The sequence below is a fragment of the Lepidochelys kempii genome, chromosome 1 (genome assembly GCF_965140285.1).
Source record: "Lepidochelys kempii isolate rLepKem1 chromosome 1, rLepKem1.hap1, whole genome shotgun sequence".
Taxonomy (NCBI): Eukaryota; Metazoa; Chordata; order Testudines; family Cheloniidae; genus Lepidochelys; species Lepidochelys kempii.
Window position 1 is genome coordinate 140593746 of NC_136380.1, and position 18276 is coordinate 140612021.

The 18276-nt window shown below is 42.4% G+C and overlaps 1 protein-coding gene across 7 annotated transcripts in view; it reads right to left on the bottom strand.

Moving 5' to 3' along the window:
- Positions 1 to 81: 81 nt before the first annotated feature.
- The window catches only part of MAP3K15 (mitogen-activated protein kinase kinase kinase 15), a 137187-nt gene continuing 118992 nt past the window's right edge, over positions 82 to 18276 (bottom strand). For 2 of the 7 annotated variants that reach the window (XM_073356727.2, XM_073356720.2), the window contains exons 23-30: positions 17504 to 17678; positions 14632 to 14817; positions 12510 to 12615; positions 7683 to 7896; positions 2048 to 2160; positions 1654 to 1751; positions 1481 to 1557; positions 84 to 721 (exon numbers count right to left, since the gene is read on the bottom strand). In XM_073356727.2, the coding sequence (XP_073212828.1) occupies positions 640 to 721; positions 1481 to 1557; positions 1654 to 1751; positions 2048 to 2160; positions 7683 to 7896; positions 12510 to 12615; positions 14632 to 14817; positions 17504 to 17678 (1051 nt within the window). In that variant the 3' untranslated portion in view covers positions 84 to 639. Of the gene's footprint in view, positions 722 to 1480; positions 1558 to 1653; positions 1752 to 2047; positions 2161 to 7682; positions 7897 to 12509; positions 12616 to 14631; positions 14818 to 17503; positions 17679 to 18276 lie in introns of those variants that run through there. The other 5 variants (XM_073356736.2, XM_073356746.2, XM_073356766.2 and 2 more) reach the window with 5 other exon arrangements.

Genomic DNA, 18276 nt, shown 5'->3' on the forward strand with positions numbered 1-18276 from the left:
AGAACTTGAAGATGGGACTAACACTATACAAATTAGTGTTTATGATTTTGTTAAATTGGTTTTGCTGCTTAAGGAAATGAAACTCTAGCCACAGAAAGCAAACATTTCAATATTTAATTATCCAGAAGTTCTAGGTAACCACATACATTTCCCTATCTTTTATATACATTTGATTAATACTTAATAATCAGTGCACATGATAGCAGAACAGTACAACACATTCTAAAAAATCTGACGTATCTAAAATTAGAATGCATTTTAAATACAAGATTGTTCAACAAATAGACTGGTCTAGGTATAAGACATGTGCTTTATTAAAAACAGCAAGCTGGTTTTTTCAGCTGTAGTTGTATTTACATTGACAGATGCATTACATACATAATGCACTTAATTTTTACAAATGATTAGAGAGTGGTTTTAAAGACTTTTCAACATCCAGGATCTAATGGGCAAAAATCACAAACACCCGCTTAAAGAAAGCTATGCTAATGTCCACTGTGCATTACATTTTGAAGTTAAATTTTTACATTGATAAACAGGCCATTTAGCTGTGCAAAATTGCAGGACCAATATACAACAATCTAATAATTTAAGGCTTACTTGGAATGTGTTTTCTGCCTGTGCAACTGTAAGAAAGAATTAACAGTTGGTTTCTGAGGGCTTATTAGCCATTTTTCTGTGGTTTAATATTGCATTCCAAATTCTGCAGAGAAGACCACCACTATAAAGATGAAATGAAAATAGGAAATAACACTGAATTAGAAACTATATTTAAAATTCCAAAACATTATGCCAATAGTAATTGCACTCTTGGAAAGCGTTGGGAGAATTTTTTTAAATTCTATGTGTGATCTCTCCTAGGGAACAGGAAATTCCAAATAGTGATAGAGGGGAGAGCTGGCTAAAGGAAGCTGGGAATAATAATTTTCATCTATCACTAAATACGTCAAACTGCTTTTCCATTACTGCCAGAGGTTAATATTTTTGAGGAAGAATTTTGATTTTTTTTAAATCCTTTCACAAGGCTGTAAATAATTTGTGCATAATTTCCAAAAATTTACTCTCTCTCAGTTAGTAAGTAATTCAATCACTGTGAACTTTCTGGAATGCCAACATAGAAAAGCCATCCATAATGGCCCTCATGTCCAAGAAAGGATGACTATGTAAAGAAAACTTCACTTAATGTTAAGTCTGTGGCATCCCAACTGTTCTAGATAAAATTAAACTTGCCCCAGTGATCCTGCATGAAAGTGTCCCTTGCACCATAGGCCTTAACACCTACATATTTAAATATTCTTTCAAGTTTACTAAAAGAGAAAATTAATCTTTACAAGGGGTTCTTGCTATTAAATAAGCTTTCACAGCTTCATTGCACAAACTCATTTTTTGATAAGGACCACTACAGTGATCCTTGACATCTTTATATTAAGACCAATAGAATGGCAAGCACATTTCTGGCAGTATTCAAACATTGCCTTACCGTAGTCTAAGGTATCTCAAGTCATCCTTAGTGATACTATTAAGGACATCATTTAGTGCGTAATCCTCTTCAGCAAACTGAAAGGCAGAGTTGTTCCTAAATTAAGTTATGTTATTTCATTGAAACCAAACTGGTATTAACAATAAACAGATTGTTAATTTTTGGTTTTTTACCCTCTCAATTGCATCTGAGTCAGCTCCTTGTTGTCTTAACCAGTCTAGGAGCTCCTGGTCTACATTCTGTAGAGGAGCTCCTGGGGGCCTTTGAAATTCTGTAATAATTTAAATATGTAGGTTAACTGGTCAACAACATGTAGAATTGTACAGCTGTATGGGTATTTTCTAGGGCAAAAATAGTTAGCATCAGCTTGCTGATGCTTTCCTCAAATAGAAGGCACCCTATGTCTTTGGGCCACCCATTTCTTCTTAGACTATTCCAAGGCCGAAAATACAATCATGCAAAATTATTTAGTAAGTCCCATTTAATGAGAATCTGATTCAAGCAAAGCTTTTGGTAAGCATTTGGAACTGAGTGCAAGGCAATCTACAGAAATATAACTCCTCCTACCTGTAGGCTTGGACTGTAACTGAAGCAGGTGTAAATCTTGGGTTTTCTGCTCTAGAGTTTGCCGTAAGAGGGTTTGATACTCGCTCTCCTTCTGAACCAGGACTTCCAAAAGCCTATGAAATGTGACCAAACCCGTAGATAGTCAAGTTGAGAATAAAATCTGTATTCATATTTTAATGTCCCAAAGAGTATCTTGAGTACTTTCAAAAATAAGAGCTGTTAAATACCAGTATTTACAGAAGAGCTATATCTACACATTGCTGAGTTAATTCCCTTTCCAAATGAGTACTTTCTCCTACACAAACAGCCAAACAAAATGCAGTCCAATTCCTAACCCAGAGTTGAAATCCTTTCCTGTAAACATACAAATACAGTAACTGTAGTCAAATATTCTAGCAACTATTTTCCTTTTATTAAGTAATTTTGGTTTGACGTTTTACAGTCTCTGAAAACTAGGATAAAAGTGGCATTAAGAGAGATGTATCCTATCAAATCGTGTTTCGTAAACTCTTCGGTGCAGAGTGTGAGTGGAAAAGGATGTTTCAGGTTGACAAGTGCCAAACAATTTTCTCCAATATTACTAAAATTTATAGTTTAGAGAAACAAGAAAGGTTCGTTAAAAACAAATTTTAATTATGTGCCAATACAGCGAAAGTCCTCCCACTATTTTAATCACGTGGGGTTTTTTTGCCCTTAGGGGACACCAAAATTATAAACAAGCAAAATCACAACTATTGACTTTACTAATAAAATTAAAACTAAACAAGCAAGCAATAACTGTTACTTCAGTTAGTCTTTTCGTATGTGGAGAATTAAAAAGATTACACCTTAAAGAGTGGGCCTGCCTCTAGTAGGGGAGCTCTTTTCTTGCTAAATTAAGACCCAAGTACATTATTCCCCAAATTAGTATTGAGTCCAGCCTCAATGTAAAACAGCTTCTAGAAGGGCTAGCGAACTTTAAGCAGCTCCGACACCCGTTTCCACATCTATAAACTGTTTTATGATGATATATCAAAGGTAAGTGATCCTAGGCTAAGTCTTATGAACCCAAGGAAAGTGTTTTAAATCAGTTACTCAAAAGAAGCCATTCACAGAGCTGTCTTGGGGTAGAGAAAATAATCCAGAATTTTAACCCAAATTACATCCCACATTTTTGCTGTTTGCCAAGGTTAGTTTATGACACTCTGTAGCAATGCACAGGCTAAACAATCTTTGTTTTTAACAAAAGGAGCTGTTAATACCCTAAGTCCAAATATTGCACTGCAATTGTAAAAGTCACTGCAAGAAAAATTTAAATTCTTTGTGAGTCCTTTGGCAAATTGCATCTCACTCATCATGCTGAACTGGAAGGCTGCTGCATCTTGATGCTGTTCTGTGGCTTCTTTCTTGTTAGCTGTCCAATTGCTGTTATTGCTTGCTTGCAGAAGTGTCAAACAGGCTATGTCATGAGTGCGCTTCTGAGAGCTGCCTGCTGAAGTTGAGAGACGTGAGCATTGTGCTACTGGTTGCTCAGCACAGCAAGCTTTTATATCCTTTCCGTAGTCTTTACTGAAGGAGGAAAACGTCCCTCTTTGGCCGGATTAATAAATTAGCTGCTGTTATCCTTTCATTGACTCAGTGCCTTCATGGATTGGCTACAGCAACATCTTCAGTTCAGGAATATGCACTCTGCTACTGTCTATGCAGCAGGGTGGTAATTTTTCTTCCATTCATTGGCTATATTGACTAAAGATGCTCTAAGCTGAAACTCTTTTTCTTACATTTCCCTTGAATTCCTTTGGGGGGTTAATAATTGAGTTTCTACTTCAAACAGGTCCAAATACCCTTTTGCCATATGTAAAGGCCTTACAGCTCTCAGTAGCCTTTTTAAATTTCAGCATCCTGAAAATTGAATAGCCATTCAAGAAGGCATGGGAGAAGTGACTCTTGGTAAGTAATTTGCCAAGCAGTGCCAGAGAACTAGTAGAGAATTATTTATATTAATGTGTGGAACTAAAGTGGCTTTTTACTGTAGTAACTGCTGATAGCATCAAATGATCTTGCTACAAAATCTCTATTCTCACAATGTATTAGGAATTTGAGACTTGCATTTAGATACAAAACATTTGTAAATACATAAGGTGCTTAACCATCATTAAGTATTTGTTGGGGTTTTAAAATGAAAGTGTTTTCTTTGGTGAGAAAGCCTGTATATATGGGTCCTGGTAACAGTGCATCCCTGAACATTCCTACAAAATCTCTTGCTTCAGGCAAAACTCAGACTTGTATCACATGCCAGAGAGCCGCACTTGGATCTTTGAACAAACAATTTTACTGGTCTGCTGGCCCTTTTGACCAAAATGGTCCTGAGATGTAGGATTCAGAATTTGCAGTACACTTTCAACTTGCAATTTAAAAACCTCTTTTTAAATATTGTATACAAAGAACAAATTAAACTACTGCTTTATATACACCTAAGAAAAATATGAGAAGTTAAAGGAAGACTGAAATTATAAAAGCTCTATGGGGGAGTATGTGCTGTTGACAAATCAGACTTTCTGAGGCTTTCTTAAAATTCAGTCAAGGCAAAGGCAGGTTTGTAATCACCCAGCCCCTAGGTACCCCCTCCCTCCACCCTAAGCTGTTTTCAAACTTTTTGAGCTAAGCCACCAATCTTTGAGTTACAAGTTTTGGTTGCACCTCCCTGCCCCAACCCAGACAGGCTGGGTGGCCTGCTGAGGTGAGTCAGGGAGTGGAGGTGGCACCCCTTCCCTGAACCCCACCATGCAGAGGTGGCTCAAGTCCTTCTGGCCCCAGCCCCCTAGCAATAAGTCATCAAGCTATACCTATGCCCAAGGCCCCTGCCCTGCCCTCCTACGCCCCTGCTGGGCCCTGGCATTTTTATAGCATATCAAGGGGGGGGGGCGTCAGAGAGAAAAAGGTCATTTATCTTCTAGCCAGTTATAGTTAGTTTAGTCTCGTTATTTCCCAAAGAAGAAAGGGGGATGGCACCCTTCGAACCTCTGAAACTCAAGTTCATCCATTGGTTCAAATTCCTAATCTCAATGCTGGATCCTCAAGATGGGCTCTTGGCTTGCAAGATACACTGTCATGTAGAAGTCTAGCTGGCCCACAGGAAATACGTCAGGTTTCTGATGGAGAAGTCTCATTATCGCTATACATCTGGCTACACATCTGAGAAGGCAAGGAATTAAAATTGACCCCAGAGTGACTGATTCGAGGTCAGTCAGCTCCACCCGTGAATGACTCCATTTGAGTACTTTTGGTTCTCTTTGCCATAGTGTGCCTCAGAGTCAACAGACCAAAGTCTACTTTCAGCCCTGTCCCAAGTATAGAAGTCATGGGGACCTCTCGGACTCCTTACTGGCAAAGGCCTATCTGCCCCAGGACAGATTTCTCACCATTCACAACCTCGTCAAACAGCTTCCAACTTAGCTGACAACATCAGCCCAGAACCTGTTTGAAACTCGTGTCTCATGCCATGTGAGACAGGTTGCCAGAGTTTCCCTGCACTGCATGCAAAGACACCATCCCCTGGCAGGGAGGGGTGTGCAGCACTAGGGCCTGGGTGCAGCTCAGGTTGCAGGGAGAGGGACGGCAAGGGGATGCGTGCGGGCAAGGGGGTAAGCTCAGGGTGTAGGGAGGGGGTAGGGGCTGTGTACTGGGAGGACTCCCCCGCAGTCCCTGTTCCCAGAGGGTGGCTGCAACTGCACTCCAGTTCCTTGTGTTCTGTATCACAGCCCCTGGCAAGCACATGTAGTGTTTATACTGTGTCATGTTAAAGGTCATGATGTAGTATACAGAGGTTACAATTCCCCAGGGGGTCCTCTCACAGGATTGGTTGAAGGACCATCTACATGTCTCCAGCAGTGTCCTGCTCCACACCTCTCTCCAGCATGACAGACTTATTCATAATAGAATTGGGACTGTATCTGGGCCATCAGAATCAATGCTTCTGGCTCCCCGCAGAAGGCCAATATTCACTAAAACATCCTGGAATTGAGGGCCATTTGGCTAGTGTTCATAGCTTTCCTCCTGACTCGTCAAGGTGTCACAGTATTATCTGGACAGAACAGTTGTTTTAAGAATTCTCCTAGACTGTTCCTAGCATTTACTCACAGAACCTATCGCTACCTAAAAACTGTCAAAATGGGTCTCTGATTGTATTAAGGCATGCTATGTGGTGGTACGCTGAGGTGCAGTGAGCACATTAGGACCCGTTCCACCAGAGCTTAGGCAGCTTCTGCAACTTCCCTGAAAGGCATCCTAATCATAGAAATCTGCAAAGCAGCTACCTGGAATTCAGTTCACACTTTCACCCTGCACTATTTGCTGGTGGACAGCTCCAGCTCTGACAGCCGCTTCAGCAGAGCTGTCCTACACTCATCAGACTCAGTTACTGCTTGAATCTCACCAGAAGTGGAATCCATGTGGGCAATCGCTCGAAGAAGAAAAGTTACTTATCCTACAAAAACTGGTTCCTCAGGATGGTGTCGTCCACATGCATTCCATAGCCCACCCTCTTTCCCAGCTACTATACAGTCCTTGCCCCATTGGATTCAGCATTAGCGAAGGAACAGGAAAGCAGTGGCAGCTGTCCCATTCTTTACACACTGAATTATGAAGCACAAGGGGACCCATGCATGGCCTCACTGGATGTTGCTCCTCAAAGAGTCCAATCTCGCGCACATAAGGCATGAGTACACCTTAAGTGGAACACACATAGACAACACATCTCAAAGAACTACAGTTCTTTACTGTACAGTAAGCATAGTTACTAGGGGGTAAAGAACCATTCTTTCATCAATAAGAATTTTTTACATGAATATTGAGTTTTCTCTGCCCTGAAGGACTCTCTTTCCTTTATGTTTGCACAGCACCTAGCCTACTGGGCCCCAATCCTGATTTATCATGATGGTGCCCAGAGATCCCAAAGTTTTAGTAATTCAACAAATCAGTGCAGTCCTTATTTTACTGTGTGGTCCCATATTAAGCCTGTGTTGACAGAGCTGCAGCTTTTACAATATTATCTACTGACAAGGACTCCAGATTTTTCATTACTGGGGCGAAGGGGCTGATGTGAGTCCTACTGTACAGGCATATATAAAACCTTCTGAGTTGTCTAATGCAGATTGTGTCCCCACCACTGGGCATTACATCCTGAATTCTTAGACCAGTAATTGTATGTGATTATTTGGAATTTTCTGACGTGACATTTAGACACCTCCTTTTAGTTGCCACTACTCCACAACACTGGTGAGAAAACTGGAGTTCAGATCACACTGGGAATCCTGTGCTTATATTTAATATCCAGTGTTTGGCACCCTTACCTGAGCACTCTCATTTACAAATAAAAAGCGTGTGTCAATGCTTACTGGGACTCCAACATTTTTTCCATGTACTTTCTGTGAATTGCAAGATCCTAAGCGGTGTTGTAAGATTTGGTGAAAGTTATACAAGTGCTTAGATATATTGCTGGGTACCTTTCTGAGACCACTTGGTGAACTCTTGACTAGAGGTTACTGTGGTTGATGAACATATGCCTATGAATAAACGTTCTTTTTTGAGTGCATTTATTCTTGAAGGCTTTCGGAAGGCCACATGAAAAAAGGCATAGCTCTACACGCGAAAATACCTGTTTGTCTCTTGTTTAAGTTTGGCTAGCTGCAGATTAAGATGTTGCTGCTGTGATTCATGTGACACCACAGAACCGAGTGTGCTCACTCCAGATGTGACAACTGGCTCTTCATTTCCATTTTGTTCCACTGGGTGGCAATCATCTTCCACTTCATCGGCATCTTTTTCCACTCCTTCAGTCTCTGAAGCTGGCTCAAAGTGAGCTTGAAGTTCTGCACAAACCAACGAAGAAGTCCGTTTAGTACCACTTACCCTTGGTTTTTTGGAGGCAGTGAATGTGGGAAAGCTACCGGAAAGCAACTCCTTTTCTGGACAGCTTATGGGCGGCATATTTCCTCTTTAACTGAAAAAAGCTGCCTCAGCTCAGTAAAGTAATGATGAGATTTTATCCTGATGCTTCCCACATGGAATGTACTTTCCTAGGGTGTTTAATAAAGGAGACACCAGTAGCTAGGAGTGAAATGTAACCTTGGCAAATATTAACACATGATAGCATTCGTCTCTTACATTAATTGGACCACAGACTTTGTGGCATCATTTCCGAACAGGATTAAACAGCAGCAGTAGCAGTATTAGTGCATTCATCTGTGGATAGGTCCCTGTTTGTATGGTGTTCACAATCTTACTAGTCTATAAAATGGCAAGCGTGCTGGTGATGTAGCAGAAGTAATAAATAGCATGGATAGGCGGTAGCTATTCAGGATTCTGTTTACATAATGGGGAAACAGAGTTGCTTTTAGAGAAAGAAGAATTCCAGAAAAGTTTGGTTACTTACTTTGTGCACTAACTGGCATTCTTCAAGATGTGTTGTTCCTATCTGTATTCCTCCTGATGTGCACATGTGCTCCATATGCCTGAGACCGGAAGATTTTCACTAGCAGTGTCCAATGGCTCATGCCTGCACCCTTCTCCTTCTGCTCCAAACCAAGGGTACAAGGGGTGATGTGGACTGACTGCCTCTCCAGGTCCTTCTCCACAGCAAATAACCTTTGGATAAGGATCTGAAGCAGAGGTGGGCAGTGGAATACACGCAGGGACACATCTCAAAGAACTCCAGCTGCTGTACAAGGTAAGTTACCAGACTTTCTTTGAATGATGGTCCGTATGTGTATTCCATTCGAGGCGACTCACAAGCCATACTCATTGAGGAGGAGGGTGTGAGGAACCCTGCTGTACCACAGACTGAAGGATGCATTTTCTGTAGAAGCTTGTACCAGGACAAAATGTCTCAAAGGTATGCACAGAGCCCCATGCTGCTGCTCTGCAAATCTCTAGAAGAGGGACATCTCTACATGAAGTTACAGATGTACACTGGGTTCTGGTCAGGTGTGCTCTCTCACGCTGTGGGGGAGCAATTGCTGTCAACTCATAGCAAAGCAGAACGCAGCCCAAAATCTATTTAGGAAGTCTCTGTGAGGAGATGGCTAAATGTATGAGGGGGGAAGCAAAGGAGACAAATAATTTAGGAGATTTCCTGAAAGATGTTGTCCACTGTAGGTAAAAGGTCAAGGCTCAATAGACACTGTCCTCTGTGGTGGCATGGGGCTTTGGATAGAAGACAGGTAAGTGGATGACCTGAGTCAGATGGAATTATGAGATTACTTTTGGATTGAATTTAGAATGTAACCTCAGGGAAACTTTATCCTTATGGAAGGACATATAAGGTGGGTCAACCGCAAGGGCCTTCAGCTCACCTACTCTTCTGGCTGAGGTGAGCAACCAGATAGGCAACCTTCATGAACAGAGGAGTGAAGGAACTTGAGGCTAAAGGTTCGAAGGGAGAATTTGTTAATGCTGACTGGACTAGATTGAGGTTCCATGTCAGAGTAGATTTCAGCACTGGGGGAAAGGATCTTGACAAGTCCCTTCAGAAACCTGACTATAGTCGGGTAGCTGAAGACTGAATACTTGTCCATTGGAGGGTGAAAGGCACTAATAGCCACCAAGTGCACTAGAGAACTTCGATGTTTTCAGAGAGAGAGAGGAGGTAGGTCATAATTGTAGGGAGTCTTGGAATTGATGTCATAAGGAGAATCTCTTCCATTTTGCTGCTTAGCATTTTCTGTTATTGTTGAGGATGGACTGTACGGTCTCCAAGCATGCTCTAAGTTCATCATCCATCCAAATATCAGCAAAGGGAATGTCGCTCTTGAACCCCTAAAGGTATATAATGGTTAGTCCGTCTTCTCAATGAACAGGTTATTTCCCTTGATGGGCAGATCTTCCAAGGTTGATTGGGCTTCTTTGGGAAAACCGGAGGATTGGAGTCACAAAGCCCACCTCATGACTACAGATGGTGCCATCGAGTGGGAGGCTGTATCTGCTGCATCTACCAAAGCTTGGAGGGCAGACCTGGCTAGCAATTTACCTTCTTTGATGATTGTTTGGAATTGAAGTCTGTGTTCTTGAAGCAGCCGGTTGACAAATTAGAGAACGGATTATAATTAATAAACTCATACTTGGCCATTAAAGCCTGATAGTTTGCTATTCAGAACTGTAAACTTGAGGGAGTGTAGTTCTTTCTCCCAAAGAAGCCTAGACATTTGGCCTCCTTATTTGTGGGTGTAGATCTGGGTTGATATTGCTTGTTCCTTTCAGTGACAGCCTGCACCACTAGAAGTTCAGAGTTGGATGCAAGAATAAGTATTATGCCGCTTTAGATGGTATAAAATATTTCTCCTTTGTTTTTTTCAGAGTGGGAGCACAGATGGCTCGAATATGCCAGACCATCTTGGCTAGACCTAATATAGCCTCATTGATTGGCAATGCCACCTTGCTAAGATCTGAACTTTGAAGGATATCCAGTAATGTATGAGGGATAACCTATGCTTCTTCCAGGGGGATATGAAGCATGTCTGCAGTTCTCCTTAGGAGATCCTAAAATTGCTATAGTCATCAGGTGGTGGGGCTGGTGTGACTGCCTCATCTAGTGAGAACAATGATATCCCCACAGTGGCTAGTGGCTCTGCCTTGTTGAGTTGTTTCTCTTCCTCAGAGCATTCCTGAGTGGGTTGGGGTTCTTCCTCAACTTGCATTCTTGTCCGTCTGTATTCAGGATGTCTGATAGAGGGATCCCTGGGACCCCAGTAAAGCCATTGACAGAGTTCATAGGGATAATGAGGTGGTCTCCAGGGAGAAGGGTACTACTGGTCCCAAGCTAGGTCCTGTGGGAGTGAGAAGGTGCCCGTGAGATTTTAGAGCCTCTGCTGGAGCTGACTTCCTGTCTTGATAAGACTGGTAAGCTCTCCCCACTGATCCCAGGCTTGTTGGAGGAGCACAAGGCCTCTGCGTCCATGGGCAGGGCTGTTAGTACCAGTGATGGTCTTACTATGCTTCCACTGGTAGATGGTCCAATGAGTGACGAAATGATGGTGTGGGGACAGAATCAGTGATTCTGCGTATGCACAGACTGTAACATCCTCCAAGATAGCATATCTGACCACTGTTGCTGGTGGGCTTCTGTCTCTTGGTGGCACTGGCAGTGCCAGTTTTGAGCAGAGAGCGGTTCTCAGTACCAATGAATACTCCATGCAAGTCAGCACTTGTATAGGACTTGTCCACTCACTCCTTTCGCCCGTTGGTACACAGGACGGTCCTGCTCCTTCAGGGGTTGATGGTCTCGGGGCACTTTTGCCTCTTGGGGCCATGGAATTTTGGTACTGTGTTCCTTAGGACCTCCTGACACACCCATATTGGGGTGCAGAGTGTCGCCCAACATAGAATGCGCTGGGGAGAAAGTCCTCTCCTTAGATGAGGACTTAGAGGGGGATTTCTCACATACGTTCTTGTGAGAGTGTTTACTCTTACCCTTCTCATGGCTGTCCTGTTTGCTAGAGTCCTTAATTCTGTTCCCAGTGTGGACACATCCACGCTCTTAAGACTGCTTCTTGGTGCCTCTGCCCAACGTACATGAGGTCTGATGGGCCAAGGTTGGACTGTGGCCTCCTGAGCGATCCATCAGCAATGTTTGAAGTCAGAACTCTCAGGATTGGTGGGTCGAGTGAGGAAAGGACCAACAAATATTATACTTGGAGGAGATGTGAGCTTCCCCGAGGCAATACAGACAAGTGTTGTGGTTGCCGCTGACCAGGAAGGCCCAGGGGAAAACCATGGAGATCTTGAATCCTGGCATCTTGGACATGCTAGGAATCCTCTACATGGGCGTGGGGAGTGCAGAGGTACCCCCAAACAATGGCTCCTAAAACTAACTAGGTCTAGAGGAAACTTATATAAGTACAAACCATTTACAACTTTTTACACATAAACAAAGAACACTAGCTAAAGCTGTGGATAATGGAGGAGCCCTGTCTCAGACCAAAGGTGATAGGAAGGAACTAGAGAGGCAGTTGGTCTGCACCGTCCCTGGTTGGAGCACCAGGAGAAGGCGGCCACAGGCACGGACCAATGGACACTAATAATGAAAAGTCTTCCAGTCTTAGGGGTATGGAGTGCATGTGCACCTCAAATGGAATACACACAGAGACCATCAAATGAAGCACTTCCCTTTCCGTTTAAGGGTAAGTTATGGCCTAATTCCAAAAGCTTTTAGAATTAGGTTTCCCCAGTTATAAAACTATCAAATATAAATGAGTAAATCCATTTCACTCTGTGCAGCCTAGTTCACTGGTAATTTGAAAAAACTGTTGTCCCTGTCCATCGCCCCGTCCCTTCCAGCTGAAGAGAAATCACTCAAGCCCCTATGTCCCCGCTACTAACAAACTTCAGAAATGAGATGGATCAATCAGCTGGAAAGAACGTGAAACCATTTATGATGCATTTTGTAAGTGTTTCATTTAGAAACTAGTACTGATGTGTTTTGATTTACCTGGAATAAGAATAGTGACTGCTGCTTGGACTGCACGGCGAATTATGTTATCCATTGCAAACATCCAATGAGGCCTAATTAAATGATTCCTTAATACTTTGTTCACCTACAAGTATAGAAATAAGCAAAAGCATCAGCCAAGGACCTAGACACTACAGACAAAACTTTGTTTTGTAAAGATTCAGATGAAGCTCTGTAAATTAATGGGAATCTGTATTGTATAAGTCAGCACAACCCTCTCCTCTTGAGACTAAAATTATTAGATGCTGAGTTCAGACTTCACCAGCTCATGAACAACAACTTCCAAATCTCCCATATGTTAATAAAATGCAGTGCTCTCAGCAGCCACTCAGATATCTCAGCATTTGTAGCCATACTAAACAAAATTAAAATTTTGCAAGACTAAGGATACACCCATATATATATATATATATAAAGACAGGAGTTTCTTGAACACTCTTCAATTTAGCTTAGAATAACTAAACTGATAAATGCAATGGTGGGGTTCACAGATGAAGGGAGACTGACAAAAACTTATTTAGCCTGGACAGAATAGGATTAACAGGAGATGTGATAAGACAAGAACTAGGGCATAAAGGGAATATAGTCAATGCATAAGAAGAATTTGAGAAGTATTTTTTTACAGAAAAATTGGTGAATGGGTTTCCAGGTAAGATAGTGGAGCCAAGCAGTCATGTATTTAAATAAAATAAAATAAAAAGATAATGACAGGGAATGTATAAGTCACGGGATCCTGTCTGGTGCTTAGGAGGAGTCAACCAACCTTGTTAGGGGCCCCAAGGAAGTTGTTCACTGGTAACAGCACAATGCTGCTGTTGTCACTGCACGTGCAGCACCAGCTCCCACTGAAGCCAGTGGAAATTCTGTACATGGAGGCGCTGAAGGATCTGGCCCTGAGCTGGTTTTTTCCCCCAGACGAGCAAAAAATATATAAACCTTCTGATATTTTGTAAAAACCTACAAAATCAGGACAGTGAGGGGCAGTGGGATGTATCGGAGTGGCCTCTGGGGCAGGAGAGATCGTAGGGAAAGCGATGCTCTTAGGATTTGACATCTTGGATGAAGCCCTTACAAAAGCCCCATCACAGTTGCCAAATTCATTCCTGAACTACAGGGCCTGATATGATTATCATGGGACAAGACAACAAAAGAGCTGGGACCCTAGGGAGATATGGGAGTTCAGCAGAGCCCCATTTATCCAACCCTCCATTAACCAGCTCTCTGAGTTAACCAAATAACCAATGCACACAGGTCCAGAAGCAGGTGATCTCTCCTGTGACCACCAGATCGCACTGCAGCCTCGCACTTTCCCATTCTCTGGATTATCCAAATTTTTGATTATCCAATCCAGTCCCAATTAGATCAGATAAATAAGGCTCTGCTGTGTAAGTGAGGATGGGGCAACAAACAGAGAGCAGGGATGAGTAGGGCCCTAGTGGGCATCACTAGCGATGTCTCGGGGGCCTGCTGGGATGAGACGTATGTGCAAGGACCCTGGGATCACCCACACTGTGCCAAGACATAGCGTTGAGGAAGCACCAATGACCTTGGCTTACTCATGCACCAGGCAGTAGTGCTTGAGGAGCCCAAGTGTTTCTGCACTGAGATTTCCATGCACCTAGAGCTCTGCATAGTGCTCAGTATGCCAGGTAGCAATGACTGCTGCATCAAGAGAGACCATTTAGCATTGATGACTCAGCACAGAAGCACTGGGCTCCTCCCTCACCCTAGGTTGTCCACACAGCTGTTCCCCACTACCCAGGTCTCCTCCAAACAGACCTTTTCCCCTGACCCTCAATAACATCGAGCACACATCCCTTCTCACCTCCCAGCTCACCATATCCCAGTACCTCTCTCACTTACCCAACATACCCCCCCAGTGCCTGACACATCACACAGAAGGGCCAAGAGGAGGTATAGGAGTGAATGGCTGTGCGGAGGGGACCATTAGGAATGAGCAGGGCTGGGGAGCAGGGAAAACTGAGGGAAGTAGCAGGGGTTCAGCCAGGAAGGCCCTGGGAGTAAGAAGAGGAGTACAGGGATTTCGTTTATCAGAGTGGAATGCCACTCCCTTCTGCTTCTAGACAAAGGGAGGACGTACTGCATCCTGAAATCCAAACAGCACCAGGTGAATCTGATTGATGGAAGTGCTGTCAAAGTCCAAATCCATTTTCAGCTTGGATATAGTGGAGGCCATCACTCTGTGCTCGGGAGAACGTATGAAGTCCCTTAAAATCTCAATTATCTGCTTGATGTGGGTGACTGAAAGTTGCAGTTCTTCAGAATTCTGGAGAAAAGGTATTCAATGCACTATATCAAGACTCATACGAAGAAACAATAAATCCACTGATAAGAACCTAATGGTTTAGCAGTGCTAATATTACAGGGTTACAATTTATATTTGCTGCTGCTGTTTCTCACACAACCACACACAAATGACGGAACTTTAATCACCCAGCTGCAAGTCCTGCTAAATTTGTATTGTATTCTCTGCTCTAGTCAAACCTTAAGAATTATATTTACTGTAACTTAACATTTACTTTGTGAAAACAAAACCAAGGGTTGTAATGACTGTCCTTGAGGACAATGAAATGAAAAGAGAGTGGATACATAGTTGTTTAGTCAGTGCCCTTTATATTTGCTTCTCTGTATGTAAATAGAGAGGATGACAATCATATGAAAGTCCAGTCACAATATGGGTTCTCTCAATTTATCCCATTAGTAGACGTGTAATTAGTATATAATTTACAGTTTAGTGACTTCTTGTGATAAATTAAGACCTAGTAAGTTTGTTAAATACAGAAAGAATTTGTTGTAACTCAGCATGAAAATCACTGTGTCAGAAGCAGTCACCAGCCCTAAAATATATTTTTGCTTTGTTTCCATTCCAATAGGCTTCTCATGCAGTTCTACCAATTCACTACAACTGCAGCTTTCTCCAAAAATGCAGGCAATATTGCACTGCATGATTAAGTTGGCTGTTAAGGCAGGATACAGATAGTGAGCTAAATTCAGCCACAGTGCAAGAGATAGAGTTCCAGCTGCTTACGCTAGGGCTGAACTTGGCTCAACATGTCTGACCAAGTCACTCATGTCCACAATGTTTAGCACTGTAGACAAGGCCTGTGCACTACACCCTTTCTAGAAAGGATTCAGTGCACTGGCATGACACCACTCAGCATTTTACCTGGACTTAGTCTGTGCTTCTCTAATAGAATTTAGATTGTTTTGTGTCAGAGAAAATGTAGATGAATAAGAAGAGCTGCATTGACCAGTGAAATTAAGATGGTAGTTTTCAAAGATGTCCTACACTTTCAGGATCCAATAGAAAGCAGAACTTTAAACCAATTCATTCACCATCATTTCTGGGTGGGAGAGGTTTATATAGGACAAAAACGTACTAGAGACAAACATTTTCATTTCTATCCGATAATGATAAATTTTACTTCTGTTTTCTTGCTTGCAGATTAATTGCACTGATACTGAATACAAAAAGTATGTAAAGAACCCACCTGCTGACTATGTTAGGAGTTCAACATACTTGGAGTGTTTCCAGCAAAAATTTCACTTGAAAACCACCAAAAAAAGCCCCAAAAATGTCTAATTTTTTTTTTATCAGAATTGGTTTCATTTCTCATCCAGCTCGAATTAATTTACACTTATGCAACCACACAAGCTCTTAGAGTATTGGAGATTTTCCGCACTAAAAGGAAATTCCTGCCCCTATCTCTGTAGGTGTGAAGGTCCTCAAATACATTCGGACTGTTGCCGTTCTTTTGGAAGCCTACTTGACTCAGCACACTTAGGGCACGCTCCAGGCTTCCTGTTCTGCAAGCCAGGCTTGTGGGGAGGGAACGGGGGGCGGTGGAGGTGCCGGTGGAACTACCTCTACACCCATTGTTCTCCATTGAGCAGGGGCACAACATAATGACTTATCACTCACAATGGGTATGTCTACACTGCAATTAAAAACCTGCAGCTGGCTCGGGCCAGCTGACTCACGTTCGGGCTAATGGGCGGTTTAATTGCGGTGTAGATGTTTGGTTTCAGGCTGCAGCTCGAGCTCTGGGATCCCCCTTAGACCAAGCCCCTTACCCCAAGGCAGCTGACACAGGCCAGCTGCGGGTTTGTATTTGCAGTGTAGACATACTCACTGGGGCCTGAGGAATGGACTCTTTCCCTCCAACACCTGCAGAGATCACCAGTTCACACAGCCTGGCTACTCAAGAAGATTTTGTCCCTGAGAGAAAGGCATTTTTACCTTTGGTTGTTCAAGTACTTCCCTACACACTTGATTAGCTGGGGTTTATATGTTGATGATTCAGAAGGTGGTGCTCTTCCCTTTGGTTGATCACTGAACCAACACCCCACTACAATGTATATGCGCTTCTCATACAAGTAAAGTCATAACCCCCAGTTTCCTGGCCAGTTTCCAGTTTGGATAATTACATTCTGCTTGCCTAAGTTCCTCTTGTGTTTAAATGTATAAAGTAATTGTAATGGAAATCACTTCTGATACCATGTCATGTACTCCCTGTACATAACAGGTTTCAGACTGCTACTATCAGGTCAGGGTCCTGTACCAGATATGGACTGGCTACAGAGCTACCATCACAGAGAGAGTACGAGAGAAGTGCACTCTAGAAGATCTTTAAATGCACTGCCACCTATAGCTGTTACACACTCAAGTAAGGCATGTGACACATGCTATAATACAGTTTAGCATTCCATTACAGAAATCTCTTCCCGGAGGAAGACAGTAAAGAAACAGAAAGTTAAAAAATCAGATGCGACTACCAGCCAGTGACCACTGAAAAGGGGTACAGTATAAACCTGGAATGTGGAAGGATGAGTTGCTGTGAATAGTAAAATCTACAAGTACCCTCTCTCATCTGTCATAAAAGAGGAATGCTACATACTACTGGATTTTTAATTTTCCTTTTTAAACACGAAAAGCAGCATTAAAATATTACCTGTGCAAGACACTCCTGTAAGTTTGCAGCAACTTTATTTTGTTCCTCTTTAAGAATTTTATAGAGAATTGCCCGGCGTTCACTGTCCTTCCTTAGCAGAAAGAGACCAGAATCTCTATCCTCAAGGGAAGGAGAAGCACTCCGATCCTCTAAGGCAGAATTCTCATCAGGAACACTGGAGCAGAGACAAGAGAAGATGTAGAAGACATAACTAAGCATTAGAAAAAACAAATCACAGTTGGAAGTGGGTAGGGATATTTACATAGATGAATAAATAATAACTAGTACTAATCTCATCTTATTTCACTGTCACTGCAATTTTCGTTTCAGAATCATTGTTGAAGACGGTTCAGATCCTCAGCTGGTAAAATTCATCTAGCACCCCTGAAGTCAATGGAACTACACCAATTTACTTCAGCTTAGTCTGGCCCTTTAGGCTGCACCAAGTCAATCAATAACAAGCAGTGAAAATAAAACAGAATGAGCATAACCATGAATTTCATTCTGAGCACACTTTGCAACAAATGTATCTGAAGGCGTCATGTTTCATGTTCTCCTCTGATCAGGACACTATTTTCTTCCCAGGCTTCTTAATGTGTATTTAAATAGAGGGAACGCTTGCAATTACTGTTCAAGGGCCTGAACCAAATCCTGCTGAAATCAACAGAAAGACTGCCACTGACTCCAATGTCTATGGAGCCCTCATGTGCCCCATGCTTTATCTGCTGTTATAAACTGGCATAATACTTGGAGACATTTGGGGGAAATCTCCA